Source organism: Neomonachus schauinslandi, chromosome 9, assembly GCF_002201575.2.
Source record: "Neomonachus schauinslandi chromosome 9, ASM220157v2, whole genome shotgun sequence".
Taxonomy (NCBI): Eukaryota; Metazoa; Chordata; class Mammalia; order Carnivora; family Phocidae; genus Neomonachus; species Neomonachus schauinslandi.
The window spans coordinates 139,233,129-139,255,355 of record NC_058411.1 but is presented as its reverse complement, the minus strand read 5'-3'; the positions used below and the strand labels follow the sequence as shown (position 1 = coordinate 139,255,355).

At 51.5% G+C, this 22,227-nt stretch overlaps 1 protein-coding gene across 2 annotated transcripts in view; it reads right to left on the bottom strand.

Annotated features, from left to right (window-relative positions):
• The window catches only part of SLC28A1 (solute carrier family 28 member 1), a 47,417-nt gene that overhangs the window by 7,133 nt on the left and 18,057 nt on the right, over window positions 1–22,227 (bottom strand). The window contains exons 8-11 of one of the 2 annotated variants that reach the window (XM_044917994.1): window positions 10,149–10,229; window positions 8,728–8,808; window positions 6,289–6,414; window positions 36–166 (exon numbers count right to left, since the gene is read on the bottom strand). In XM_044917994.1, the coding sequence (XP_044773929.1) occupies window positions 36–166; window positions 6,289–6,414; window positions 8,728–8,808; window positions 10,149–10,229 (419 nt within the window). The remainder of the gene's footprint in view (window positions 1–35; window positions 167–6,288; window positions 6,415–8,727; window positions 8,809–10,148; window positions 10,230–22,227) is intronic. The other variant, XM_044917995.1, reaches the window with a different exon arrangement.

Genomic DNA, 22,227 nt, shown 5'->3' with positions numbered 1-22,227 from the left:
CCCACCCCCCCAGGCTACCCTCCCGCTGTGCTCACCCTCCAGTCAGTTTCACCCCTTCTGCGCCCTTAAACTTGGACTCCTCCACCTCTGGGTAGACCAGCTTGGACAGGGCCAAGGCACAAGGGGCGGCCATCACGGAGGCGGCAATCAGGGAGGCGGCATCGATCTGCAGGAATGGGAGTGAGGCTTACCCCGAGACAGAGGGAGACAGGAAGTGTCGGGGTCAGGAGTGCAGCCCAGGGCAGCAGGGGGCATGGGTGCTCTGCCTCATTGGGTGTGTCCTCGTGGTCAGTATTGCTGTCGTCGTTGGTGACAGTAATGATACCTTTTCTGGGTAAAGGGTCACAAGCTGGATGCACAGAACGTCCTCTTTCCCTGCAGTACTTGGGTCAGTGAGACCCAGCAAGTGGTGTTAGCCCACGGCACGGCGCGGACCAGGAAACTGAGGCCCCCCAAGATTAAATGGGACCTGCCCAAAATGAAGTCAGAGAAGGAATTAGAACCTTCATGTCTTTTGGCTCCAAGTTCAGAGTCCTTCCTTCCCTTCTGGGCTGTCTTCCTTTGGCCAGTCATCTGAGGGCTGGTCCATCACCGGCTGAAGGGTTTGTGATGGTTTCAAAGCTCACAGAACAAGAGCTGTGATGGATCCAAGCAGTTACCTCATTTGACCTCATAATATAGGAATGTCCTTCCTCTATAGGATTCCCGCCTTGAATACTTACTGTGTCAGGGAGCTCACCATTTCAAGGTGGCCCATCGCATCCACTGCTGTGGTCAGGGAGCCCTTAGGAAATCTGCCACCAAAACAGCCACCCTTTGGCCCTGAGTCTCTCTACAGGAGCCACGCTACCAAATTCCTTCCCAGCAGGATGGCAGAGCAACCTGGGCCCCAGGGATTCATCCTTCCTGAATTACTATCCTTACTATGGCCTCAAACCCTTTGCTTCCCTGTTTTTTGGTTTTGTTTTTTTTAAGGTTTTATCTATTTATTTGAGAGAGAGAGCATGAGCAGGGGGAGAGGAAGAAACAGACTCCCTGCTGAGCAGGGAGCCCAATGAAGGGCTCAATCCCAGGACCCCAAGATCATGAGCTGACCCAAAGGCAGACACTTAACCAACTGAGTCATCCAGGCGCCCCTGCTTCCCTGTCTTCTGCCCCAGAGATGGATGGGATATTTTTCCAACACTGTATTATTTACCAAGTGGAAAAATTAGAACCAACCCAAACATCTAACAACAAGGGAACGGCTAAGCATTGTCAAGCTGCCATGGGGGGCTCCATCTGAGGTCATGATCGGAGCCGACGCCAAGAGTCGGACACTTAACCGACTGAGCCACCCCGGCGCCCTTCCTTCTTCTTTTAAACCCCCTTTGTTTCTTTTCAGTTGGGAGTAGAAATCCCTTAACATGAGTATCAGCACCAACACCCACCTCCTGCACACCCTGTCCTAGGCCCTCGGTGTGCAGGCCCTGCTCCTTGCCGGAAGAAACCAGAATCTGGATGTTCCAGGCTGGGCTTTGGGACGTCACCTGCCTCTGTGGAGCTGCCCAGATCCCATGCGGACTTGCCCCTCCATCAGCCAGGACCCTCCCCCTTGCCCCACTTTGGAGGTCATCTCACCCTTGCCAACTTGAGCAGGGTACGCATCCTACCCATGTCACATTCCTGGACACTGTGTGAGTGCGCCAAGCCTGACCAGAGCCTCAAGGGCTCCAGCTGGTCATTACAGCTTGGAAAGGGGTGAGTTCTGCCCAGACTAGCCTCCCTGGGGCACGGGGCCAGTCCTCCCCACTGCCAGCGACTCCTCAGGCTGTGACACCCCCAGTCCTGCCTGCAGGCGCCCCGTCAGGAACACCTTCTGCCCCAGCATCCCAGGGCCTACTTCTGCTCAAAGCTTTCCTCTCTCTACCCAAAGGGGATCCCACATGGAGAGGGATAGAGGGTATGCACCCTCCATCAAAAATAACTTTACTGGGACACCTGGGTGGCTCAGTTAAGCATCTGCCTTCGGCTCAGGTCCTGATCCCAGGGTCCTGGGATCGAGCCCTGCATCAGGGCTGAGCAGGGAGCTTCTCCCTCTCCCTCTCCCCCTGCTTGTGCGCGCTCTCTCTCTGTCAAATAAATAAATAAAATCTTAAAAAACAAAAAACAAAAAAACTTTACTGAGAAAGGAAAAAAATCCACACAACTACAAAGCATAAAATGGGCCAGTTTCAGAAGGATGGATTTCTGACCCTAATATGTCAGAGAAAGAAATACCACTTTTTCAACACTGTTCTGTTTTCTATTATTGCATTTAACTCTTAAATTGCTGTGAGGTGGGTAGAAATTCTGCCCATTTTACAGATGTGGAAACTAAGTGGTAGACTGTCAGCCCTGCTCAGAACCTCACAGACCCTATCCTAGGGGCCCCCACTCTTGCACGATTGAGGAGCATCAGTGACTGATCCCCTCAACAGCTCCCCTCACAGGGGCCCCTGAGCCAAAGGAGTGGGGACAGAGACCAGTTTCTGGGATTAGTGGAGAGGGCTGGGGCCTGCTTTAGAGTTTTGGGGAACTACGGTGAAAAGGGAAATGTATAGGGATGCCTGGGTGGCTCAGTCGGTTAAGAGTCTGCCTTCAGCTCAGGTCCTGATCCCAGGGTCCTGGGATCGAGCCCCGCACTGGGCTCCCCGCTCCGCAGGAAGCCTGCTTCTCCCTCTACCTGCGCTCCCCCAGCTTGTGTTCTCTCTCTCTCTCTCTCTCTCTCACAAATAAATAAATAAAAACTCTTAAAAAAAAGAAAAGAAAAGAAAATGGAGATCACAATGAAAGAATTCAGTCAAGGGAGCCCTGGGACCTCAGAGCAGGGGAGGAGGTCTAGACCAGTGCCGTCCAATACAAATATAATGAGAACCATGTCTGTGATTTTAAATTCTCTAGTAGCCAATTAAAAAAGTAAAGAGAAACAGGTGAAATTATTTTCGGTAATGCATTTTACTTAACCCAACATATCCAAAACATTATCTTTCCATTCGTGTAATCAATATAAAACTTATTCATAAAATATATCCATTTTTGTCCGTACGAGGTCTCAAGGCGCATCTCATTTCAGACCAGCCACATTTCAAGGGCTCAGTAGCCTCGTGTGGCTACTGGTCAGTGCATTAGACGGCACAGGGGTAGAAAGATCCAATAGGAGAGCAGGGCAAAGGGAGCCCGTTGAGCAACAAAGAGAAAGGAGGAGTGTGCAGTGACCTTTCTGGAATTCAGGGGCTGAGGGCAGAGTCAGAGACACAGTGAGGAGCTGCCCGGGGAGGGGGGGCAGGGAATGAAGAGGGGAGAGGGTGGGAAGTCGGGCTGTGGGAGAAGGCCCTGGGGCTGCTGCAGTGGCAGCCAAGTGCCAGGTGGGGGCAGACGAGAGCTTCTCGGATTCCAGACTAAAGGCCCATCCAGAGCAGGGAGGGAAGGAGGGAAGGAAGGTCTGTGGGGTGCTTTTCACCTCGGCCAGCTATGGGGATTGGGGCTTCATACCAGAGCCTGTGCGTAGAGATTTGGCGGCCTCTGCACATTCTGTTGAGCTAAAGGGAAGTGGGCACCCAGGTCCCTTCAGTGGGAGGCCCGACTGCCTGGGGCTGGGCCTAGACTCTGGCCTGAGACAAGAAGGAAAGGAAGCTGAGTGGCAAGGCAGATTGTGGAATAGGGAGAGTTCTCCCGGTATTTTAATCTTAAGTAATGGCAGCAAGGCTCACGCAGTGGAAATACCCTTCTTTTAACTGACTGTGGAAACCAGAGCAATATCAAGACATGTAAAAGCCCTAAGTCCCAACGAACGGTGGCACCCCCCCGCTCCCCAACACACTGCCATGAAAAAAGTTTCAGGAACAAAGTTGTGAGTTTCCATTTTTGAAACATCAAATTCCTTCCAAAATCAATTCGGGGTGGTGGGCTCTCTCTAGGCCTTGGTGAACCAGATGATCTCTAAAATTCTCGTCCGGAGGGTGCCAAGCCCAGAAGATCAAAACGCCAGAGCACAAGGGGCCTTTTGGGAAAGTCACACAGCATCTGCTCTGCCCGGGGAGTTCTTCAGGCAGCTGAGCTTACCAGTGTGGCCCATGTGCCCCAAGGGCAGGTTGGCTCATCCCCATGCCCACTCCCAAGAACCGAGATGAGAAAGACAGGTGGAATTCGGGACCAAGGGAGGGAACAGGGTGGGTTATTCTAGCATCCCCCCCCCCCACACACACACACTCTTGAGACCCTGCAGGCAGCGAAAGGCAGGCCACACTCTCCATCCACACCAGGAGGCCCACCTCACTCTAGGGGCTGAGCGACAGTGCATGATATGGATGACATTTAGGTTGTTGCTCGCTCTTTCTTTTTTTTGTTATTACAAATAACGTTGGAATTTGGCATTTTTTGACCACTTATGAAAATATTTCCGTATCATAATATTCCTAACTGGATCAAGGGGAAAGAGTTTTTTTTTTTAAGATTTTATTTATTTATTTGAAAGAGCGAGAGCAAGCTTGAGAGAGAGCAGGGCGGAGGGGCAGAGGGAGAGGGATAGAGAGACAGGGAGAAGCAGGCTCCCTGCCAAGCAGGGAGCCCGATCTCTGGACCCTGGGATCATGATCTGAGCTGAAGGCAGACGCTTAACTGACTGAGCCACCAGGCGCCTGGGAAAGAGTATTTAAACTGACTGACAGATGTTCTCCCAAAAGGTGACAGCAAATTACACTCCCGTCAAGAGCGCCCAATAGCCCTGCCATTTCGAGGTATGTAAATGGATGCCTGGGTGGCTCAGTTGGTTAAGTGTCTGCGTTCAGCTCAGGTCCTGATCTCAGGGGTCTGGGATCGAGCCCCAAGCCCCTGTCAGGCTCCCTGCTCAGTGGGGAGTCTGCTTCTCCCTCTCCCTCTTCCTCCCGCTGCCCCTGCTTGTGCTCTCTCTCTCTCTCTGGCAAATAAATAAAGTATTTTTTAAAAAATAGAAGCATGTAAAATATTGCACATCTTCTAGAAGAAACAGAAGTTACTATTGTTTTAATTTCTTTGACTATCAGTGAGCTGGAATATCTTTTTATGATTTATGAACTTTCACCTGATCAATCATTTAAACTTTTTAAAAATTGTGACTTTCACCATATAGACATTTTTCATTTTTATGAGTAGCTCTGTCAACCTTTTCCTTTTTACTTCTGGATTTCATGTCATGCTCAGATTTTGCAAGAAAACGGCAAACTGCCGAAAACCAAGGGTAGAATTACTTCATTTTTAGTAAAAAAAGAAAGCGAGTATGTGTGTATTCAGGTATATATACTTAAATGACGACACAGACAGATCTGGAATGATGAATTTTAAGTCAATGGTCCTCAAATTGAGCACTAGAGTCATCTGGAAGGCTTGTTATAATACAGGATATGGGCCCCAGCCCCAGCATTTCTGATTCAGTGGGTCTGCGGGGGACGGGGGGGGGGGGGGGGGCAAGAATTTGCATTTCTAACAAGCTCTCAGTCAAGAGAACTGCTGTTCTAAACTTCTAATCTAGTAAAAGCAGTTCCCTTGAGAAGTGGGTTTGAAGAAGTTCTTTTTTTTTTTTTTACTTTCCTCGCTTCTGCAAGAAGCAAGAATTTCTTTGATAGTTAAGAAAAACATTAAGATCTTTAAAGATTTGCATGTGGAAGCACAAAGAAGTACAGAGTGTTTAACAAATGCAGAGCGCTATTACCAGGCACTTTGTAGGGGACACATGGGAAGATTCATCTCTGCTTGCCACGCAGGATTGGGATTGGTGTAAGGGCTTGAGTCACACCGTTGGAATTTGACCTAGAAATGCATTGCGCTCAAAAGCTGCATAAGCAATAATTTAGGAGCAGAGGAAGGACTTGTGCCCAGCAAGGGTGTGGGGAAGAGGAGGGCAGGGGGAGAAGGACAGATCTCCAGGGACAGCAGGTGGAGGGACTGTGCGTATGAGTCTTAGAGTGAGACAGATGTGGGCTCGAATCCTGGCTGGGGCATCTCGCCTATTCTCTGAGCCTCAACTTCCTCATCTGTAAAATGGGAATGTCGAGATACCTAGCGTTTTGCCTGGTACAGGAGAGGTGCTCAGCAGGTGGAACACTGGAAACTCTTGCCCCGCCGTGGCCACGTGAGAAGCCCGAACGGTCCCGCCCACCTGGCCCGCCTTCCCGGCGCAGCCCACGAAGGAAGACTCTAGGTTGCTCCGGCCACGAGCTGTGTGCGGCTCCCACCAAAGGAGGGTTTCAGGTTCTGGAGGTTTTCAGCAAGCACAGGGAGAGCTCGACATACCCCAAAGGAGACGTAGGCGCCCAGCAGGCTGCCAGCAATGGTAGCATAGCCTCCGGTCATGACGGCGTGGATTTCGGACAGAGTCATGTCGGCCAGGTAGGGCCGGATCAGCAGAGGAGCCTCCGTCTGCAAACAGGAAAGATGTCAGACGGCCAGGGTGTCCCCCCTTCCCCCGGGAGTGGGCACAAGTCGCAGAGGGTCCCGGGGATCCCAGGGGCAGAGTCAGCAAGGCAGGGTCGGGACCGTAGTCTGTACTTGGCTGGGCCTCCCTGAACCTTGGCATTGGCCTGGCTCTAGGCAAGGACCCCCAGCCCTTCCTCTTGGCCTGATGATGCTCCCCTGGGTCAAGTGCCCACTAGGTCCTGGCACCTCACATTCATCACTCATGACCTTCTGAGAAAGAAGTGGTCATCCCCCTTTTCCAGGAGAGCAAACAGAGAATCAGAGAGGTCCCGAAAATCACCTCTGTTCATGCAAAGGGCCAGAATGGATGGAACTCCAGGCCTGAGCTTTTAATGAAGCCATAGGGGTTGCCAGAAAGAAAGGAGATGGGCATTCGGTGGTGTGTTTACTCCAGGGCATCTGGGCAAGCCTGGAGCCATTCATTTATTCATTTAATGAACAGTTATTGAGCACCTCCTATGTTCCAGACTCTTCTATAGAATAGGGATTGGGGGTAAACAAGATAGAACCCCTGACCGCACAGAGTTTTTATCCTGGGAGCAGTGGAAGAGGGTGGGTTATGGGAAGAAATGGATAACCAGCAAGGAACCAAGTAGATAAACAGTGTCTCGTAGACGGTGCTAAAGCTATGGAGATATGTGCTTGGTGAATGCCTGGTGGTTGCGGGGTGTTTAGAATTAACAAGCAAGGGCTGTCCGAGGAGGTGACATTGGAGCTGAGACCACAGGGGCCATCGGTTGGATTTGGTAGCACAGCATTGCAGGCAGAGTGAACAGCAAGGGCCCTGGGGCAGATTTGAGTTCAGCAGTTTTGAGGACCCATGAGCAGGCCAGTGTGCCTGTGGCAGAGGGGGTGGGGGTGGGGCGCTGGAGCTGGAGGAGGAGGGGCAGGTGGGCCGGGGGCTGCCAGGAGCGAGGGAAGCTGAGGAGGGAAGGAAGAATCCTGGAGTTTTGTCTGATCAACTTCGTGGAAGACGCTACAGGAAGTACCCTTTCCTGAGAAGAGAAAGACTTGGAAGCGTGCAGCTGTGTCGAGGAGGGAATCGGGGTTAACCTGCTTGGACTTGGTGTGGTGAATCTGAGATGCCCTTTAGGTACCCAAGTGGAAGGTCAAGGGGCAGTTGGGTGGGTCACGCTGGAGCTAGGGTCTGGGGTGACACTTGAAGTGGTTAAGCCATGGGGCTGGTGCAACCCCCCAGGGACAGAGTGTGGCCAGAGAAGAGGACCCAGGCTGCCAGCATCAGGGCTGAGATGATGCTGCTGATCCTCAGAGGCTCCCCATCCCCTTCCCTTGGGGGAAGCGAGGCAAAGACCCAGGGGTCTAGGTCAACGTGCCCACCAACTGGTCCAAAGTCAGTTCACTTGGGGAGCTCTTCACATCACCCAAATCCCATTCACCTAAAATTTGTATTTTCTCAGCAAAAACCATGGAGCACATTTGCCACATTTCATTTAAAGACGTGTTTTCGTATTTCAGTATTTCTTTCTCTTTTGCTTCATTTTAAACATCTGAAGGGATTTGAGACAATCTATCTAAGAGCACATCTGTCTTCATTGGCTTAAAAAAAAACCCTTTGAAATCAACCCAGTGGTACTATCGCCAAAAAGATGAAAATATGCTCCAATTTCCTAAACTGTGAAATATGGTTTTCTGTGGCAAATAGGACTTTTGGTGACCCCAATGTTGTTCCGATGGGCTGGGTCCCTGGAACGGGCTCCGGGGTCTCACCCCCAGGAGGACCGGGCCTTCTGAAAGGGGCTCAGGGCCGACATGGCCCTTTAGAGTCACATTTACTTTGGAAAATATATTTCAGAAAGGAGGAGGGGAAAAAAGAAGACAAAATGATGTCATGTAAGGAACACTGCCCAGGAAAGGGAACAGGTGGATTCTAAGTCCTGACTTATATTGTGGGGTCATGGCAAACTGTTCCCACCCTCGAGCCTGTTTCTACAGGAAGGGAGAAAGGTGGAAGCCACCTGTAGGATTTGTGAGTCTCTAAGCGGATGAAGACCTCCATGGCCTAGAGCAGTAGGAGGTGCCAGACAGAGGCCATCCTCCCTGGCATGACTCAGGCAAAGAGTGCACCCCCAAACAGAGCATCTCCGGGGCAGCGGCCTTTGGTGACCCTGGGAGAAGGTCCAAGTGTCTCTTCCGCTGACTGAATCAGAGCTCTGAGGACTCAGGACCGCCCCCCCCCCCCCCCGCCCCGCCGGGAATGCTGCTGCTGAGCATGAGGGCAGGGGCTGCAGTACCCACCTGGCTCACAAAGATGTTTCCAGCCACACTCAGGGTCTCAGTGGCCATGGTGCCCATGGTGGCCTGCATCAGCCAACTGATCTAGGAGGCAGAGAGCTCTTTGTGGGCAGGCAAACCCCAGAGTCGGAGAGAGTCAGGGGCAGGGTGGAAGCACCTGGTAAGTCTTCCTTCCAACTTCCAGCCCAGCATAGGAAACCCTCACCTACATTTCTCCTTTCACACCTCCATTCATGGGGGCTTACCACTTCCCAAGGCCCCCCGACTCCACCTTAGGATAGCTCCAATCACTACAACAGGGCTTCTCACATGCATGTTCTCTGTCTCCATACAAAAAGGTTCCCTGGCCCAATATACTTGAGAATTTCTGTACACACACATTTTGCAGGTTACCAAATACATAGCTTAGAAAAAGGCTCTGAGAAATCCTGCACAAAAAACCTGTTCGAATTTATCTAGCCCAGCTTCGCAAAAGTATTTGACCATGGGATCCCTTTACCTAGTAACATGTGTTAACCCTCCATGGAGCTGGAGTTTTGTGAAAAAGGCTTTGGGAAACATTGTATTAGAAAGTTCTTCCTTTCAATCAAGATGAAGTCTGCTTCCCTGGAATTTCTCCCCGCTGCAGGAACCTCCCTGGCTGCTCTTTTATCTAACCCTTCTTTTATAGGCATTTGGAGACGGCTCTCCTACCCTCACCTCCTCCATCCTAGCCTCTTTTCCAGGCTCAGCAGCCCTACGTCCTGCAACCATGCTGTGGAGGGCATGGTGTCGGGCCCTGTCACTGTTCCCCTGAGGCTTCAGTTGCCAAAGCCCCTTGGCCGAACACACACTCCAGGTTTGGAGAGAACCTCCCTCCTGCCCTGCGCTGGGCACTCCTTACATAACAGGTGGTTTTGTCTTTCTGGTGGCCCCCTGCTGCCCCTGGTTTATTCTGAGCTCGATAGGCTAAAACCTCAGACTCATCCCCATGGCCAGGGCCAACTGCTGCCCAATGCCACCTCCTGCGTCCTGGTTTCGTGCGGCACATTTTATGAACATAAGCACAGGATTTGACATGTACACCAGCTAAGTCTGGCCCACGTGGCCCACTGCTCTGGTCTCTCAAGATCTTTTTGGTACAAATGATTTCTTTCCCTGATATTTCTTCTCAAAGCAGCCTCACTTCTGCAACTTCCCTCACACAAAGACCACATTGTATTTGGTGCCATCTCCCTTTAGTATCACGACAAGAGACTCTGCAAACAGTAGACTCTGAGTGGCAAGTGTAGACCCCGGGAGCAGGATCCTGGGAAGGTTCAGGCTCTCAGAGCTGGGGAGTGAGGGAGGGTTTGGGCTCTGGGTGCAAGGCCTTCCGGGAGAGCAGGAGCCCCACGGGTAGGTAGCTCCCCGAGAGCCCAGAGGCCGTGGCATTAGGAACTCACCTTCTGGATCACCCACTGCATGAGGCCCACATAGTACAGAATGGACATGACACAGCTGAAGAAGATGACAATGGGCAGAATCTGCCAGGGAAGAGCAAAAGCCCCGGGTTAGAGGCAGGTAGCCGGCCCGGTACCCAGGGCCCAGCAGACCCCAGACACCCCACTTCGTCCAAGGCCTTGCCACGCGGAGACCTGACCGGGTGGAGAAGGGAGCTCTGAATTCAGTGCCTGAGGTCACAAACGGGGCCTCTTTGGAAGCATTCTGTCCCCTCTGTTGCCACCCACCCAGCGGTCTCCCCCGTCTCCTCCTGCCCCCAGAGCAGATCCGTGCCATGGCAGAGATGCAGGACTGGAGCATCAGTTTGTATCCGCTCGTCTGTAAAGTGGGGATAATGCCGATTTCTCACGTTGCTGTGAGGAGTAAAGGAGCTGACTCAGGGCCTAGCACCTTGCACAGCGGTGCTCCTCCTTCATGAGCTCAGTCCCAAGCCCAGGCCTCTGGCCTTAACCTCCCCCCCAAAGGTTTGGGCCTGCATCTCTCTAGTATTGCATCCCCACTCAGGACCAACGAGCTCAGAACTAGACTCATGGGGGCCCTGCAGTCCTGTCACCTGGTTTCCTGTTACCAGACTTGTCACCTCTCTGCCTACTCCAGGCCTCATTGATTCTTCCTTCAAAACTGCCCTCACATCCCGTCCTCCTGGCCGGGGCCCTGGCGCCCCGGCCAGCGCGTCTCCGCTGCAGTCTGATAGATAATAGTAATGACGGCCAACCACTCAAACGTCTGTCAGGCGACCACCAGTTTCCTAACCACGATGACCAGGCAGCAGTGCACGGAGAGTCTGGAAACGAGGAGGAGGAGGCTCGCATGGGCCGTTAGGGAATGATTTCCAAGGCAGCTTCTCAAATGGTAAAGGGGCAGGTGCCAACAGGGTGGATGCTGTGCTGGTCTACGTGCAGGGAAGGGTGGGAATGGCATTGTGTGGGCACAAAGTATTGTTAAAAGGCTCTGCAAAGGAGGGCAGTTGCCTTGGGGCAGGAGCCAGTTGACGGGGTTGGTGTGGGAGGCAGACTTACTTTCTACAACATCCCCTTTTGTACTGTTAGAAGGTGTTATCTGTTCCAAACAGTTTTATTTTTTTAATTTTAATGCTTTCTTTTTTTGAAGATTTTATTTATTTATTTGAGAGAGAGAGAGAGAGCACAAGCGGGGGGGGGGAGCAGCAGAGGGAGAGGGAGAAGCAGGCTCCCCGCCGAGCAGGGAGCCCAATGTGGGGCTCGATCCCAGGACCCTGGGATCATGACCCGAGCCGAAGGCAGTCGCTTAACCGACTGAGCCTCCCAGGCACCCCTCCAAACAATTTTAAAGTAAGTTACACAGAATTGGTAATAGCAGGCGCATCCTTAGGTTAAAATGTTAGGTGGGGAAACTAGATATTAAAAGCATAGAAAGACCAGAAGTCAGTACATCCAAACAGCAAGTAGCTGGGACTATGGAAATTTGAGTTCTTTTTTCTGTATTTCCAGTTTCTCATCTCCTGTAACTTTCTGTAATCGGTGGACACCTCTCAAGGGAGGGGAGCATGGGCAGAGGGGAGGTTTGGGGCAGCTCATCAGCTGGGTTGTGAACGTGCTGGGTTTGAGATGCCTGTGGAACAGCCAAGGGGCGTGCTGAGTGGGCAGCTGGATAAAAGGGTCAGGAGCTCAGAGGAGAGGTCTGGGCCAGGCCTAGTTTGGACTTGTTTGCACAAGAGTGTAGGTGGAGGCCATGGGACAGATGTAATTCCCCGAGGAAATCGCCCTGAGTGAGAAGAGCAGTGAGGAAAGGACAGGGCGCTGGAGTCAGCACCCCAGAAGGGGGAGTATCTAGGAGGGGAGAGACAGGAGGGGACAGAGAAGAAGTAGAGAGGTTGGAGGATGGCCAGGCCAGGGGTGTGATGGAAACTGAGGACAGCTTTTCAAGAAGGATGGTCGGTCAGCTGTGCCAGACGTGTCCGAGCATTCCAGAAGGGTGAGGAGTGACACGGACCCTTGACCCCTAGCAATTCAGGGGTCCCCGGTGGAGACAGCGAGAACAGGCAGCTCTTTTGAGAAGCTTAGCTGTGCCGGAAGGAAGGCTCTCAGGAGAGGTGAGGGGTTAGGGGGAGCTGTTTTTGTTTTTAAAAGGGGGAGTCTTGTGTAATCACACTCAGGCTCTGGTTCACAATGAATTGGGACTGCAGAATGGCCCCAGATGAAGACAGAGGCTCTAACCCAGGCAGCTCCCCTGGAGGCGAGAAACAGGCCCTGCCGGGGTGTCTTCCCTTCCCCTGGCCAGATGGATACTGCGGTTTTCTCGGGGCCGGCTCCGCGCCCCATCCCTGTCACCAGCCTCCCTGCCGAGGGGGATGTCACCCGACAGGGAAAGTCGGCTGTGGGTGGAGGAGCCCTCCTCCTGCCCCGAGACTCGTGACTGGCCCTGGCTGCCTGGTGCAGGGCACGCCCCCAACACGGGGCCGCTGACGTCATCTGCCCCCCCTCGCGGTGAGACAGACACAATCACGTACTGTCTAGACTGCTGGTCCAATTTATCATGAGAGGGACTGCCCGGCGGCAGTGGCCTGGCAGGGCTGCACACAGGGCCCCCACGCCAGAGCGGAGAGAGCCCGGGGCTGGCAGGACCTGGCTGCAGATTTGGGACTTTCTCCAGGCAGCAGGCGAGAGACATTTTCTACCCGGCGGACGTGGGTTTTGGGTGGAAGGGAGGCTGTGTTTTGCATTAAATGGTGATGGTCTTGGGAGGGGAGATAAATGCAAGAGAAGAGAGGTGAAAGGTCTCACATTTCTCATGTGGGACATTTCATACTAAATAAGGTCCCTGAGGCCCACGTGATCTCCCAGCCTGGGCAACAGCTTTGGGGCCTATATCGCGTGTGAGGTGGCAGGAGATGGGGCAGGCAGCGGAAGCCGGTGTTGCTGTGGTCCGGGAGAGGGGCGTACATGCAGCCCTACTATGCCAGTGTGTGGTGACTCCTCGATCCTCAAACCAACTGAGGCAGACGTAAAGCCACTTCCCCCATGGGCACGCTGAGAGTGTGAGATGTGGGGTACCTGCCCAGGGTCACCCACCTGCAAAAAGACAGAGCCCTTCCTGGTCACTCCGTGCAGGTTGCCAAGGCCCTGCCGTGACCCTGAGGAGGTTTGCCCTGGCGCCTCATTTCTCTGTCTCAGGAGAAGCATTCATCTCCTCCCAGAGAGAGAGCTTCTTGTAAGTCCTGACCATTGCCAGCTGGTCTCTCTAGTGCCAATGCTGAGCCATCCCTGAAGGCGGAGGGGACTTCTAGCTTGTCTAGACCAGTGGTTCTCAAAGTACGGTCCCTGCACCAGGATTATCACCTGAGAATTTGCTAGAAATGTCAATGTTGAGCCCCACCCCCAGAGTTTCAGATTCTGCAGGTCTGGGGTGGGCCTGAGGATTTGGGCCTGAGCACTGCCAGATGCTGCTGGTGCCGCTGGTCTGGATGCCACAGTCTGAGAACCACTGTTCTAGAGTGTAGACCATATGCTCCGAGCAAATGTCAACTTTTTACCAGGAAGCAGGCTCTGAAGGCGGGACTAAACCCACTGAGGACATGGCCCCGATGCTTCCTCTTCATGGAGGAAGCTGAGTCAGCTTTTGATGACTTCCTGATGATGAACCCCCACACCCCCAGCCCCAAAGTCCTAAGCACTGCAGACGGGGCCCTGTCGCCAGCCCCACAAAACCCCACAAAAATCCCAAACCACAACATCCGAAGTCGGTCAACAGTACATTAAAAGGATCATACACCGTCATCATTTGGGATTTATTCTAGGGATGCAGGGACGCTTCAACATCTGCAAGTCAATCAACGTGATACACCACATTAACAAAACAAAGGATAAAAATACATGATCATCTCAACAGACGCAGAAAAAGCATTTGACAAAATTCAACATCCATTCATGATAAAAACTCTCAGCAACGTCAATGTAGAAGGAATATACCTCAACATAATAAAGGCCATATATGACAAACCCATAGCTAACACCATACTAAGTGGTGAAAGGATGAGAGCTTTTCCTCTAAGATCAGGAACAAGACAAGGATGTTCACTCTCACCACTTCTATTTGACATAGAAGTCCTAGCCAGAGCAATTAGTCAAGAAAAAAGAAATAAAAGGTACCCAAATTGGAAAGGAAGAAGTAAAACTGTCACTATTTGCAAATAAAATGATACTATATATTTAAAAAAATCCCTAAAGACTCCACCAAACAATTATTAGAACTAATAAATGAATCAGTAAAGTTGCAGGATATAAAATTAACATACACAAATCAGTTGTGTTTCTATACACTAATAATGAGCTATCAGAAAGAGAAATTAAGAAAAAAAAATCCCATTTACAATTGTATCAAAAAGAATAAAATATCTATGAATAAATACCAAGGAGGTGAAAGACCTGTACTCTGAAAATTATAAGACACTGGTGAAATGGGGCGCCTGGCGGTTCAGTCGGTTAAGCGTCTGCCTTCGGCTCAGATCCCAGGGTCCTGAGACCGAGTCCAGAGTCAGGCTCCCTGCTCAGTGGGGAGTCTGCTTCTCCCTCTCCCGCTGCCCCTCCCCCGCCATTCGTGCTCACTCACTCTCTCTCTCTAATAAATAAATCTTTAAAAAAAAGACACTGGTGGAAGAAATTAAAGATGACACGACTAAATGCAAAGATATCCCATGCACATGGGTTGGAAGAATTAACATTATTAAAATGTCCATACGACCCAAAATTATCCACAAATCCTATACAATCTCCATCAAAATATCAGTGGCATTTTTCATGGAACCAGAACAAATAATTCTAAAACTTGTGTAGAACCACCAAAGACCTTGAACAGCCAAAGCAGTCTTGAGAAAGAACAGAGCTGCAGGTAGCATGCTCCCTTCTTTCAAACTACACTACAAGCTTATAGTAATCAGAACAGTATGGTACTGGCACGAAAACAGACACATAGATCAGTGGAATGGAATAGAGAGGCCAGAAATAAATCTATGTTTATATGGTCAGTTAACCTACAACAAGGAGGCAAAAATATCCAATGGGAAAAAGACAATGTCTTCAATAAATGGCTCTGGGAAAACTGGACAGCTACATGCAGAAGAATGAAACTGGACCACTTTCTTACACCAGACACAAAAATAAATTCAAATGGATTAAAGACTTGAATGCAAGACCTGAAACCATAAACATCTAGGAGAAAACATAGGCAGTGAGCTCTCTGACATGGGCCTTAGTGATGTTTTTTGGGCCAGGACCCTCAGGCAAGGGCAAGAAAAGCTAAAATAAACAAATGTGATTCCATCCAATTAAAAAGCTTCTGCACAATGAAGGAAACCAACAACAAAACAGAGAGGCAACCTACGGAATGGGAGAAGATATTTGCTAACCATATATCTGATAAGGTGTTAACGTCAAAAATACATAAAAAACTTACATAATTAACTTAATGCCCCCCCCCAAAAAAACTCAATTTAAAAATGGGCAGAGGACCTGAATAGACATTTTCCCAAAGAAGACATACAGATGGCCAACAGACACATGAAAAGATGCTCAACATCACTCATCATCAGGAAAATGTAAATCAAAACCACAATGAGAGATCACTTCACACTAGTCAGATTGGCTATTATCAAAAAAAACAAGAGGGGCGCCTGGGTGGCTCAATTGGCTAAGTGTCTGACTCTTGATCTCAGCTCAGGTCATGATCTCAGGTTTGTGAGATGGAGCCCCATGCTGGGCTCCGCACTGGGCGTGGAGCCTGCTTAAAATAAACAAATACAAGTTTAAAAAATTTAAAAAAGTAGATAAGTCACAGGGATGCAATGTTCAGCATAGGGAATACAGTTGATAATATTATAATAACTTTGTACAGTGACAGATGACTTACAAGATGACTTATTATGGGGATCACTTCATAATGTCTAAAAATATCAAAGCACCGTGATATATACCTGAAACATCAGTTACACTTCAATAAAAATAAAAGAAAAAAAAAAGAAGAAACAAGAGACCATATAAAGAATATATAAAGAACAATAAAAGAAAAAAAAGGAAGAAACAAGAAACCAACCACACACACAACAACGCAAAGCTGGACAATCCTTCCAGGTGTGAGGGGGTTCACTATGCCTTACAGAAAGGCAGAGGCTTACTCCATGGCCACACAAAGTGGACATGCCTCCTGATTTCCTGCTCCTGCCACCCCTTGCCCGGAATGACCTCAACACTCTGCTCCCTCATGCCCAACAGCCTGTCAAAGTCTCCTTCAGAGACCTATGTAGACACCAGATTCTCACAAGATCTCTCCCAGCCCGATCGCCCACCTCCTTCCTTCTAGCACCCCACCCCAGTTTCCACTTACTTCCCACTCCTTCCCCTGAAAATCATGCTCACTGAGGTTACCAGGTTACCAGGGACCCCTTGATTACCTTGATTAAATCAATCACAGTGCCTTTTGGCCCTTTTCTTATTTGATTTGATTTTTGGCCAAATGTCGCACTGTCGACCATTGGGGATGGCCAAGGCTGCATCAGGCAGATACCCCAATACCTTGGGAGATGAAAACACTTTCTTTCCCCTCACTGTTCCTTAGGGGGAACATCTGAGCAGCACTGCTGAGCTCAGTATGTGGGTGAATGTTCCAGAGGCGGGAGCCACAGCGAAGGAACAAGTAAGTATGCTCGACCGGGTCAGCCAGACCCAGGAAGGATGCAGGAGCCTCGGGGGAGGCCACTGTGTGGGTGGGAAATTACCAGAAGGGAGATGGAGCCAAGGTGGAATGACTAATCAAGATGATACAGCCAAGAGGTGGCTGCCACGTCGACGGTGCTGGACTCTAGGCCAGGGAAGGTGGAGGGACCCAGAAGCCCCGGGCAGAGACTCAGCTTCCTGGAGAAGTGATGAGCTGGACCGTGGCCCAGCAGGAAGCAGCTTGGATTCTGAACATCTGAGTGAGCTCAGAGAAGACTTCCCCAGGCCATCAGGAGCCGAAGGCCTTGGACCACGGCCACATGATCCATGGAAAGAAGGCAAAGAAAGCTCCTAAGTCTTCCGTTTGACTCAGCACCAACAAAACCACTCCCACCTTGAGGACCAGCCCCAAGCTTAGCAAAGGCTTGTGCTTGTGTGTGAGTGTGTGCATGTTTGTGTGCATGTGTGAGTGTGTGCGCGATGCAGGGAGGGGGTGGGGTGGGTGAGTGAAATTTCGTGATTAATGAATCTTGTGAAGAAGGGAATTCCATGGCCATGGGATATTTAAATCCTCCCTGATCTGGTCTGTCTTGGTGAAGGGGGCCACCAGCTAATAGACTAACCACGAGTTTGGCCAGAGGACAGGGCCTCTCAGGGGCCAAGAAACGGTTAGTGTTTGACTGGGAAATGCTGAGTCTGGCTAATGATAAACCCACCTCCCTTGTTTTTTCTCTCTTGGCTGAACATCCAAACTCCAAGTCTTTAGCAACCATTTAACATGTTTCAAATTTAACATTATCAGCATGAAGGTTGCTCTTTGTATTTGGAAGGGAGACGTGATGTCACTGACTTCAACTTATAGTACGAGAAGAAAACACCACTTGGCCGGGTGCCTGGGTGGCTCAGTCGGTTAAGCGACTGCCTTCGGCTCAGGTCATGATCCTGGAGTCCCGGGATCGAGTCCCGCATCGGGCTCCCTGCTCGGCAGGGAGTCTGCTTCTCCCTCTGACCCTTCTCCTTCTCATGCTCTCTGTCTCTCATTCTCTCTCTCTCAAATAAATAAATAAAATCTTAAAAAAAAAAAAAAAAAAAACACCACTTGGCCGGTAGTCCAATCACCCCGCTCCAGCCCTGGCTCCGCCCTAACTCACTGGGTGACTGTGCCCAGGTCACCACTCCTGTCTGGGGTGTGGTTTGGCCATCTGTAATATTAAAGGGGGGGACTCAAAGATCAACGAGTTCCCTTCCAGGCCAACCATCTAGGCAGCCATGGTCGTACAGGGTGATTTGGGGAGAGGGGTAAGTAGCAGGTGTGTGCGTGTTCTTCCGGAAAGGGAAAAAAGGTGAGAGGACACACAGCTAACACTGGCGAGAGGATGGACACAGCAGCAAGCCAGGTGATCGTTTCGGGGCTAGACTGGGAGAGAAGCAGTATGGGATATCAGTGGGCAGAGGCTGCTTGGCCGGCCCTGTGCCCCTTCCCCTGCTGCTTTGGGTGACAAAGTCTTTTTGCCTTTGGGGACCACCCCCTCCTCCACTCTCACTCGACGGGCTCCAGGTTTAATGGATCCAAGTCATTTATCCTCCCCGGCTATAATCTGGAGATGACATATACTCCAAGCCAGGCCAGGAAGGGCCCACTCCTGGGTTTCCTGCTAGAGCTAGTGGAAATCAGGGATGCTCTCTCTCTTTCTCTCTCCCTGCTAAGTAAGGCTGCTAAGTTGGCTGGATGTAAGCCCGGTATCTCTTTGCCACCACCTCAAGGGAGCCTACCCGAGACTACGTCTAAAGCCAACGCCAAGAACACAGAACCAGTACATAGGCCAGGTGGATCCCAGGTGATGCTCAGTATCTGGATCCAGTAGGATCCGAGGCCCTGGATTTCTTCAGTTATAGAAATTAATCTTGATTTTTTAGTTCTGCTTTGTTTCTTTTTCTGGCTCAAGTCCATTTGAGGTGTGTTTCTGTCACTTACCACCGACAAGTCAGGAACTAAGCACCCTGGTCAGGAAGTCCAGCCTAGACTCCCAAATGTGTCCCCACGTTACGGCCGAGAGGGACCGTACATCAAAGGGTCAATGCCACCGCTGCTCCTCCCAGGCAGGTACGCTAGCTCTCACCTGGGCCCTGCTCCTGCGCTAGACCACGAACACTCCCTCGGAACACAAGGACGCCCTGAAAGCACAGCTGATCACAGGTCCCACGGGGAGCTGCCTGCCTTGTTTTCTGTCGTGGAGGGACGGTACCGCCTCTCCTGGGCCCTGCTCCTTGCAGTGACGAGCTTCTCAGGGTGGCATCCACTCAGTCAGAGCACCCGACTCCCTGGCTTTGGGCGGGAGCACAAGACCCCAGCTGCGGCAATTGTAGTAATCCCGCCCCGGGCTTAGCGACTGGTCCAGGATCGGTCACGTGACCCGAGGCAGGGCAATCTGAGGACTGCCCCAGGGTTTTCTACCTCAGGCTGGCAGAGAAGAGTTTCCCTCGTTTGGGGGCACATGCTGTAAGAATGAGCACCTGATGTTGCTGGGGGTCAGGGGAAGACCTGGTATGCAGGAGCGAAGCTGACGCCCTGGCAGAAGCAGAAACGTGGGGCTGAGGGCCATGAACCTGACTGCCCCGGGTCCAGCCTGCACCTGCTCTACCTCGCCTTCCAGTGTGTGAGGCAAGAAACAGCCCTCCGTCCCTCCTCTCTTTAAAGCAAGTTTTAAATGGGTCTTTGTCACTTGCAACCAAATAGTCCTCAAGAATACTCTTTTCTGGGAGCCTGGGTGGCTCAGTCGGTTAAGCGTCTGCCTTTGGCTCAGGTCATGATCTCAGGGTCTTGGGATCGAGTCCCCCCTTGGGGTCCCTGCTCCACAGGGAGCCTGCTTCTCCCTCTGCTTCCTGCCTCTCTCTCTCTCTCTCTCTCGTAAATAAATAAAATCTTAAAAAAAAAAAAAAAGAATACTCTTTTCTTCCAAACCAAGGGAAAAACAAACATCTAAGATCTGGACCCCTTTGTCACCACTGCCGACCAAGGAAAGTGCTTTGATATCAAGGCAGAGAAGCTAATAAGCAAGAGCTTTGGATCTGGGTTCCAATCTTGATCCCAGCAGTCACTAGCTTTGTGACTTTTTGCAAGTCACAACCACTCTGAACCTCAGTATCCTCATCTGTGAAAAAGAGGATAACGATAGCAGTCCCCCCATGGGTGGCTAGGAGGGCAAAGTGTGTGCCTGGCACGTGGTTCTGGCTCCACACCTAGGGTCTGTTATTATGATTTCCTTCTCCCTGTGCTTTTCTTCTCTGTTCCACCAAGGTCTTGGGTCTAGAGGGGGACAAAAGGGTTTCTGGTGGCCCTGGAGCTTGCAGCAAAGCCCGTGTGTAGCTCTTAGCTCCAGAGGGTCAGGAAGCTCTGGGCTCTGCTGGGGAGGTTTGGAGAAAGAAGAGCTCAGCCCTGGTCTTGGGCCAAAGGGAGAGCTGCTCAGGACCACACAGTCATGGGAATGGCAGCCCGGCCAGGGAGAGGATCCCAACCCACAGCCGTGGCTCGCAGAACCAGACTTCCCAGCAGGCATGGAGGGACGTCCCACGTGCAGGCACCAGAGAACCACCATTTGCTCAGCAAAGAGCAGCGTCCAGGCACGGGAGGGGCTTTGTAGGGCTCAGGGTCAGTCAAGGGACACAAGGATGGGTAAGACCCAGGCCTTTCCCTCCAACAGCTAAATGCAAACACGGCTACAACACTTGGAGCTAAGTGATGTGCTTCCTGCAGGCCCCCTCAGCCTCCGTTCCCTGAGGTGATCTCTCTCCTGCACCACGGAGTCCGGTGGCCCCAGGTCACCACATGGGGATGAGGCAGCCTCCTCTGGTCCTCTATTCCAAGCATCCTGGCTACAACCCTTCCTACCCACTATTGACATGATAACTGTCCCAAAGCTCCAAAAAAGTCCCTCCCTGCTCAAAAATGTTCAAGAGCTCCCATTTCCTGGGGACAAAACCCAGGTGCCTCCACATGGCATTTAGGACCCTTCCAGGTACAGCCCCGCCACACGTCTGGGTTGTGCCCTAGCCCATACTTTCCTACCAATAGCTCTCGTGTCAGCAGAGGGAACTCCGCCCTGTACTTGAGACACACCTGCACACTCTCATCTCTGTGCTTATCCCATGAACTTCCTCTTCTTGCCTCTCTGCGCCTCCAAATCTTTCTTGTCCTGCACATCAAACACCACCTCCGGGGGGTGTTATCCTCCCTGTCCCTAGTTGAAGCAATCCCTCCCTAAATGGACTCCCCGGGCACTTCCAGTTGTGCCAACTGCACTTGAACCTGGCTTCCTGGGGAGGTTGAGCTGTAGAGTGTTTGTCTTTTAAAGAGTAAGAGAATGCAGGCTGTTATCTCTCTGTCCGGTGAACACAGGAAGTCAGCCAGGCTCTCCCTGGAACCCTGGGTGGCCCCTGCTTAGAAATGCAAGTGTGAAGGGAGCAGCCCCCCCTTGCCCTACAGGAATGGTGTTCGGGGACCTTTGAGGGGCACTGACAGAGGCTGCCCCCCCACCTTCCCTCTCTACACAGAACTGGTCTCTGAGGAACGTGATGGGTCAGCCCATCCCAGGGCACACAAGACTCCTGAGAGGACAGGAACCGGATCCCCTCCCTCTTTTCTCCGAGCACTGACATTATTCGAATGCCTTGGCTAAAGGGGACATTTCTCTGAGAGCTGGTGGCACACACAGATGCTGTGACACAAGGTGACCTCACCACGAGTCAGTGGCAGGGGAAGCGGACCTGGAGACGTCCAGACTCACCACCGGGCTCAACATCAGCCCAGCAGTGCAGAGCTGAGCCCATGGCTCAGGCTGGAAGCCTCCGGGGCCCAACACCCACTGCAGGGTGGGAGACTCTAGAAACAATGGCCAGCGTAATAGAAAGCAGAAACCTCCCGAACCTACATGTGGGATCCCGCAGAGCAGCCCCACGGTGACAGTGGTCTGGGGCATGCTCGCGTAGGCAGCATGGGATCCCGTCCATGGTGCCATGGGAACAATGGCAGAGTCTCTCTCTCTCTCTCTCTCTGCTGGCATTGCAAGTGGAGCTTAAGCCTGGAGGGGGCTTCAGGGTCTTTAGACAGCTCGGGTGTGAGGCGGGCAGAGGTCTTACGGAAGGAGGCACGTGGGTGCTCAGGCAGTCAATGGGAGAAAGAAGAAATACAAGCACATTTCCACGCAGAATAGGGGAGCGGCCACACCTGCAAACTCAGCACAGTCTGCCCCGTGTCAAGTCAGGGTCGGGGTCAGGGTCAGGGTCAGGGCTCTGCCATACACAACAAGGCCCTGGAGTCTTTCGGTCAGTTTCCTCT